The sequence below is a fragment of the Salmo salar genome, unplaced genomic scaffold, assembly GCF_965601325.2.
Source record: "Salmo salar unplaced genomic scaffold, fSalSal1 ptg000888l, whole genome shotgun sequence".
NCBI lineage: Eukaryota > Metazoa > Chordata > Actinopteri > Salmoniformes > Salmonidae > Salmo > Salmo salar.
In genome coordinates this window covers 218003-226347 of record NW_027675538.1, presented here as the reverse complement: position 1 = coordinate 226347, position 8345 = coordinate 218003, and the positions used below count along the sequence as shown (strand labels likewise).

The following is an 8345-nucleotide window of genomic DNA, read 5'->3' as shown; positions in this document are numbered from 1 at the left end:
GCTGAGTTGACTACTAGAGAGAGAAGACAGAGTGACGACACCAGCTTTTTACCGGGGCTGAGTTGACTACTAGAGAGAGAAGGCAGAGTGGCTCGATGCTGGTTGATGAATTTGACAATGAATGTACCTGGAAAATACGTTTTTCTCAACTAGAGGTGACTGAATTAATGTTCAGACTTATTGATAATCGTTATATTAATGAAGTATAATTTCAAAACATGAGCATAAAAACAGGTAATAATAAACATGAATCATCATTATATTACTTCACAGTAGTCTGTTAAATGCTTTTTCAGTCCTTCCTCTTGTGTTAGCAGTGTGTAAAGGGACAGAAAGAAGCGTGGGGAGTGGTGGTGTATCCAGGGAGAAAACTAAACTAATATTCTGAAATGTCATTTGTGGTCTTATGCTGCCATCTATTGGAATTATTTAGCAACTGCAGTAGTACTAAATAATGTGTAATTCCTTACTAATGAAGTAATTACTCAGAATTGCAAAATATAACATTTTCTAGTTCATTTTACCACTTATAATAAAATAAAAAGTTTATAGCATAACAAACAATTAAACTGACATAAAACAAAAACACCATACATTTAGTTAATTATATATATAAAACTATTTATTTAGATGGGTGACATTATCTGCCAAAGTAACAGCCCTGTAGACAAAGAAGAGCTCTCCAGTAGGTACCAAAACATTCAAAGGACCTTTTTCTCAAAAGTGAGGTTCCAAGTTTATTAACATTCAAAGCAGAATTACTTTCCCATTGTTCCTCAACTGCAGTGTCTGATATACCATTTTCTAGCTCTGAGTCTCTACTTTTATCCAACGTAAAAAACACAATTTCAAATGTTGCTACATATGACGAATTGAAACGGTCACAGTTGAGAGGCAGGCAGATATATAAAATTTTGTAAAAAAATATTATTATTTGTCTTCTCTGAAATGAAATCATTAAGTTATAGATTTTTAAACAAATACATGTCTGTCATTGAACAACACAATGTCATGATTAGATAGTGAAAAACACACCAAGCTCAGAGTAGATGAAAGATGTAATGTTTGTCTCTGTTGTGTTGAAGTCCAATAAAGCAGGAGACACCAGCCTCCCCTGTCTGTCTCTGTCTCTGTCTGTCTCTGTCTATCTCTGTTTGTCTGTCCCGCTTTCTGTCTGTCCCGCTTTCTGTCTGTCTGTCTGTCTGTCTGTCTGTCTGTCTGTCTGTCTGTCTGTCTGTCTGTCTGTCTGTCTGTCTGTCTGTCTGTCTGTCTGTCTGTCTGTCTGTCTGTCTGTCTGTCTCTTTCTGTCTGTCTGTCTCTGACTGTCTGTCCCGCTTTCTGTCTGTGTCTCTGTCTGTCTGTATCTTTCTGTCTGTGTCTCTGTCTGTCTGTCTGTATCTTTCTGTCTGTGTCTCTGTCTGTCTGTTTGTCTGTCTTTGCCTGTCTCTGACTGTCTGTCCCGCTTTCAGTCTGTCTGTCTCTCTTGTTCTGTATGTGTCTGTCTGTGTCTGTCTGTCTCTGTCTCTGTCTCTGTCTATCTCTGTTTGTCTGTCCCGCTTTCTGTCTGTCTGTCTGTCTGTCTGTCTGTCTGTCTGTCTGTCTGTCTGTCTGTCTGTCTGTCTGTCTGTCTGTCTGTCTGTCTGTCTGTCTGTCTGTCTGTCTGTCTGTCTGTCTGTCTGTCTGTCTGTCTGTCTGTCTGATCCAGAGCTCTTCTTATGTTTCCCATCTGAGCTCAGAGTAGATGAGAGATGTAATGTTTGTCTCTGTTGTGTTAAAGTCTAATCAAACAGGGGAAACCAGCCTCCCGTGTACCCAGCTGTGTGTCCATGAAGAGTGACTGGTCCATGTGTACACCTATATACTTTAGAGAGGGAGACTTTTCTACTGAACAAAGGTAAGAAGAACTCATGGGTCATGGTCAGTGAGTTAAACAACACTGTCTCTAGTCATTTCTCCTCTCACATTTTCACATTTATTTTGTTGTTTTCATAATCCATAGACTAATCCTTTAGTCCATTTTCATAGTCCTAAAACAATATTAAACAAACACAACATTCCCTCCGTGTGTGTGTGTGTGTGTGTGTGTGTGTGTGTGTGTGTGTGTGTGTGTGTGTGTGTGTGTGTGTACTCCCTGGATGAGGAGATGTAATCTCATGTTTTGTCCACAGAAACCAACAGGAGAGATCAGAGTCAGAGATTCTCAGTGGTCAGTCTTCCCAGAGTCATCAAACAGACCTGGACTCTATATTCAGTGTATGTGGTCCTGTTATGTACATTTGTTTTTGTTTACCTCAAGTAAAGTTGATCTGTCAATTATTCATTAATGTGTTAATGAGAAAGCATTTCTTCTCTTGCTTAACTTATTTACTTGATTTATTTTAGTTGCTTGAAGAGAAAATGATGACATTTGTGAAGAACGAGCTGAAGATGTTCAAGAAGATTCTTAGTCCAGAACTCACAGAATGCTTTGAGAGTCAGAAGCAGGATGAGGAAGTGGTGGATGCTGAAGATGAGAAGCAGGAGAGCAGTGCCAGAGAGGGGGCTCTGAAGATCACACTGCACGTCCTGAGGAAAATGAACCAGAAGGAGCTTGCTGACACACTGGAGAAATGTAAGATCTGTCTGCCTCATGTTGAATGCTGTTTTATAACATTTAAAAGCTGTAGCTAAAGTACAGCTAAAGTAGCTGTGTAACTCAATGATATTGTCGCAGCCTTAACACAACACCTAGTGACCTCATCAAGTAGCAGCAGGGATGTGTTGTGGTGATTAATTTAGAGAGAGAGAGAGAGAGAGAGAGACAACATTAATAATACCATCAATAACACCAATATTATTATAATCAGTCACACCAGTCTGTAATGCATTATGAAAACATTTACACATTTATACAGACAGTTAAGGGGATAAATGATTATAATTTAAAATGTTATAACAGTCCTACAATACTGTAGGCATTAAAACAGACGTAACATTAATATCCTCTGTGTTATTTCTAGATTCAGATGATCCTGCTGTGATTTGCCAACGTGAACTCAAATCTAATCTAAAGAAGAAGGTTCAATGTGTATTTGAGGGGATCGCTAAACAAGGAAACCCAACACTTCTCAATAAGATCTACACAGAGCTCTACATCACAGAGGGAGGAACAGGAGAGGTCAATAATGAACATGAACTGAGACAGATTGAGACAACAACCAGGAAACAAGCAAGACCAGAGACTGCAATCAAATGTAACGACATCTTCAAACCCTTAACCGGACAAGACAAACGTATCAGAACTGTGCTGACAAAGGGAGTCGCTGGCATTGGAAAAACAGTCTCTGTGCAGAAGTTCATTCTGGACTGGGCTGAAGGAAAAGCAAATCAGGATGTTCAATTTGTATTTTCATTCCCTTTTCGGGAGCTGAATTTGATGAAAGAGGACAAACACACTTTGATTGAACTTGTCAATCACTTCTCAATGGAAACCAAACAATCAGGAATCTCCATCTACAACAAGTACAAAGTTCTGTTCATCTTTGATGGTCTGGATGAGTGCCGACTGCCCCTAGACTTCCAGAAGAACAAGATCTGTTGGGACGTCACAAAGTCAACCTCAGTGGATGTTCTGCTGACAAATCTCATCAAGGGAAATCTGCTTCCCTCTGCTCTCCTCTGGATAACTACCCGACCTGCAGCAGCCAATAAGATCCCTTCAGGGTGTGTTGACCAGGTGACAGAGGTACGAGGGTTCAATGACCCACAGAAGGAGGAGTACTTCAGGAAGAGATTCAGTGATGAGGACCTGGCCAGCAGAATCATCTCACACATAAAGACATCAAGGAGCCTCCACATCATGTGCCACATTCCAGTCTTCTGTTGGATTTCTGCAACAGTCCTCGAACACATGCTGAAACATAAGAGAGAAGAGATGCCCAAGACTCTGACTGAGATGTACACACACCTTGTGGTGTTTCATACCAACCAGAAGAATGAAAAGTATCTTGGGAAAGAAGAGACAGATCCACACTTGAATAACGAGAGCATTCTGTCACTGGGAAAACTGGCTTTTCAACAGCTAGTGAAGGGCAATCTGATTTTCTATGAAAAAGACCTGAAAGAGGCTGGCATTGATGTCAATGAAGCCTCAGTGTACTCAGGATTGTGCACACAGCTCTTTAAAGAGGAATGTGTGCTGTACCAGGACAAGGTGTACTGCTTCGTTCATCTGAGCATTCAGGAGTTTCTGGCTGCTGTGTATGTGTTCCTCTCATTCATCAACAACAATGAGAATCTAATGGACAAACCACAATCAATGTTCAGATACTTTTTCTCGCTGTTCAGAGACAAGCCTGAAGTTACTGAAGTTACTGTCTACAAGAGTGCTGTGGATAAAGCCTTACAAAGTGAGACAGGAAACCTGGACCTTTTCCTCCGCTTCCTTCTGGGCCTCTCACTGGAGTCCAATCAGAAGCACTTACGAGGTCTACTGACAAAGACAAGAATCAGCTCACAGACCCATGAAGAAACAGTCAAGTACATCAAGGAGAAGATCAGGGAGAATCCCTCTCCAGAGAGGAGCATCAATCTGTTCCACTGTCTGAATGAACTGAATGACCATTCTCTAGTGGAGGAGATCCAAAGCTACCTGAGATCAGGAAGTCTCTCAAAAACCTACCTGTCACCTGCACAGTGGTCAGCTCTGGTCTTTGTGTTGCTGACTTCAGAAAAGGAGCTGGATGTGTTTGACCTGAAGAAATACTCCAGATCAGAGGAAGGTCTTCTGAGGCTGCTGCCAGTGGTCAAAGCCTCCAGTGCTGCTCTGTGAGTAAATAAAATGACATATAAGAAGTATTCATCAGGAAGAAATATTATGTTTAGAGAAAAATATGTATTATAATATGTATATAATTTTATATTGAATAACATATTGAATAAATCCGATTAGTATAACAATATGACAATACAATTCTAGGAGACGGAAGATGAATCTATATGTTGTTTGAGAGAATAAACCAAATGCCATTGTCCTTCTACACTACTCGTTAAATTAACAGTATGTTTGTGAAGTCATGATGATCTCTTTGTCAGACTGTCAGGCTGTGGAGTCACAGAGGAAGGCTGTGCTTCTCTGGTCTCAGCTCTGAGGTCAAACCCCTCACACCTGAGAGAGCTGGACCTGAGTAACAATGACCTGAAGGATTCAGGAGTGAAGCTGCTCTCTGCTGGACTGGAGGATCCACACTGTAAACTGGAGACTCTGAGGTCAGTATTCCTGTAGTTGGTCAACAAGTGATAACTGTTCACCAGATCCACATGTGTTTACCAGGCACACATAGTACACACCATATGTGTTTGGACAGTGAAGCTTACAGTTTTAAATGTGGTGCTATGATCCAGCATTTTGGATTTGAGTTGTTTCATATTAGGTGACCTTACAGAATGTCACCTTTTATTTGAGGGTATTTTCATACATAGCTGTTTTACCAATTACAAATTAAAGCACTTTCTGTACGTAGTTCTCCTATTTGAAGAAGTCTTAATTATTTGGACAAATTGACTTATATTGTATTAAAGTAGTCATAAGTTTAGTAGTTGTACCATATTCCATGCCTGCAGTGATTACATCAAGCTTGTGATTCTACAAACTTGTTGAATTCATTTGCAGTTTGTCTTGGTTGTGTTTTGGATGATGTTTTTCCTAATAGAAACTGAATGGTGAATAATGTCCTGTCATTTTGGAGTCACTTCACTTGTATTGTCAGTAAGAATAGAAGATGTTTCTGAACACTTCTACATTCATGTGGATGCTACCATGATTATGAATAATCATGAATGAATCGTGAATGATGATGAATGAGAAAGTTACAGAGGCACAAAGATCAGACCCCCTTTGTTATTGGTGTTATTCTGTATACTTCTGGCCCTTCTTTGGACACTGTGTTAACTAACCTCCAGACGAGCTTCAATGTCATACAGCTCTCCTTCCGTGGCCTCCAACTGCTCTTAAATACAAGTAAAACTAAATGCATGCTCTTCAACCGATCGCTGCCTGCACCTGCCCACCTGTCCAGCATCACTACTCTGGACGGTTCTGACTAAGAATATGTGGACAACTACAAATACCTAGGTGTCTGGTTAGACTGTAAACTCTCCTTCCAGACTCACTATAAGCATCTCCAATCCAAAGTTAAATCTAGAATTGGCTTCCTATTTCGCAACAAAGCATCCTTCACTCATGCTGCCAAACATACCCTTGTAAAACTGACCATCCTACCGATCCTCGACTTCGGCGATGTCATTTACAAAATAGCCTCCAATACCCTACTCAATAAATTGGATGCAGTCTATCACAGTGCCATCCGTTTTGTCACCAAAGCCCCATATACAGTGGGGGAAAAAAGTATTTGATCCCCTGCTGATTTTGTACGTTTGTCCACTGACAAAGAAAGGATCAGTCTATAATTTTAATGGTTTATTTGAACAGTGAGAGACATAATAACAACAAAAAGATCCAGAAAAACTCATGTCAGAAATGTTATAAATTGATTTGCATTTTAATGAGGGAAATAAGTATTTGACCCCCTCTCAATCAGAAAGATTTCTGGCTCCCAGGTGTCTATTATACAGGTAACGAGCTGAGATTAGGAGCACACTCTTAAGTAAAGGGAGTGCTCTTAACCGCAGCTTGTTACCTGTAAAAAAAGACACCCGTCCACAGAAGCAATCAATCAATCAGATTCCAAACTCTCCACCATGGCCAAGACCAAAGAGCTCTCCAAGGATGTCAGGGACAAGATTGTAGACCTACACAAGGCTGGAATGGGCTACACGACCATCGCCAAGCAGCTTGGTAAGAAGGTGACAACATATGGTGCGATTATTCGCAAATGGAAGAAACACAAAAGAACTGTCAATATCCCTCGGCCTGGGGCTCCATGCAAGATCTCACCTCATGGAGTTGCAATGATCATGAGAACGGTGAGGAATCAGCCCAGAACTCCACGGGAGGATCTTGTCAATGATCTCAAGGCAGCTGGGACCACAGTCACCAAGAAAACAATTGGTAACACACTATGCCGTGAAGGAATGAAATCCTACAGCGCCCGCAAGGTCCTCCTGCTCAAGAATACATATACATGCCCGTCTGAAGTTTGCCAATGAACATCTGAATGATTCAGAGGACAACTGGGTGAAAATGTTGTGGTCAGATGAGACCAAAATGGAGCTCTTTGACATCAAGTCAACTCGCCGTGTTTGGAGGAGGAGGATTGCTGCCTATGACCCCAAGAACACCATCTCCACCGTCAAACATGGAGGTGGAAACATTATGCTTTGGGGGTGTTTTTCTGCTAAGGGGACAGGACAACTTCACTGCATCAAAGGGACGAAGGACGGGGCCATGTACCGTCAAATCTTGGGTGAGAACCTCCTTCCCTCAGCCAGGGCATTGAAAATGGGTCGTGGATGGGTATTCCAGCATGACAATGACCCAAAACACACGGCCAAGGCAACAAAGGAGTGGCTCAAGAAGAAGCACATTAAGGTCCTGGAGTGGCCTAGCCAGTCTCCAGACCTTAATCCCATAGAAAATCTGTGGAGGGAGCTGAAAGGTTCGAGTTGCCAAACGTCAGCCTCGAAACCTTAATGACTTGGAGAAGATCTGCAAAGAGGAGTGGGACAAAATCCCTCCTGAGATGTGTGCAAACCTGGTGGCCAACTACAAGAAACGTCTGACCTCTGATTGCCAACAAGGGTTTTGCCACCAAGTACTAAGTCATGTTTTGCAGAGGGGTCAAATACTTATTTCCCTCATTAAAATGCAAATCAATATACAACATTTTTGACATGCTTTTTTCTTGATTTTTTTTGCTGTTATTCTGTCTCTCACTGTTCAAATAAACCTACCATTAAAATTATAGACTGATCATGTCTTTGTAAGTGGGCAAAGGTAGAAAATCAGCAGGGGATCAAATACTTTTTCCCCCCACTGTACTACCCACCACTGCGACCTGTACGCTCTCGTTGTCTGGCCCTCGCTTCACACTCGTTGCCAAACCCACTGGCTCCAGGTCATCTACAAGACCCTGCTAGGTAAAGAAAGTCCCCCCTCATCTCCGCTCACTGGTCACCATAGCAGCACCCACCTGTAGCACGCGCTCCAGCAGGTATATCTCCCTGGTCACCCCCAAAGCAAATTCCTCCTTCGGCCACCTCTTCTTCCAGTTCTCTGCTGCCAATGACTGGAACGAACTACAAAAATCACTAAAACTGGAAACACTTATCTCCCTCACTAGCTTTAAGCACCAGCTGTCAGAGCAGCTCACAGATTACTGCACCTGTACATAGCCCATCTATAATTT

At 41.7% G+C, this 8345-nt stretch overlaps 1 protein-coding gene across 1 annotated transcript; it reads left to right on the top strand.

The window, feature by feature from the left end:
* Positions 1–2298: 2298 nt before the first annotated feature.
* On the top strand, positions 2299–4338 carry LOC145877338 (NLR family CARD domain-containing protein 3-like). Its single transcript, XM_082972650.1, has 3 exons — positions 2299–2611; positions 3000–3790; positions 4327–4338. Exons 1-3 carry the CDS (start codon positions 2398–2400, stop codon positions 4336–4338), a joined length of 1017 nt encoding a protein of 338 aa, XP_082828776.1. The 5' UTR covers positions 2299–2397.
* Positions 4339–8345: the final 4007 nt, after the last annotated feature.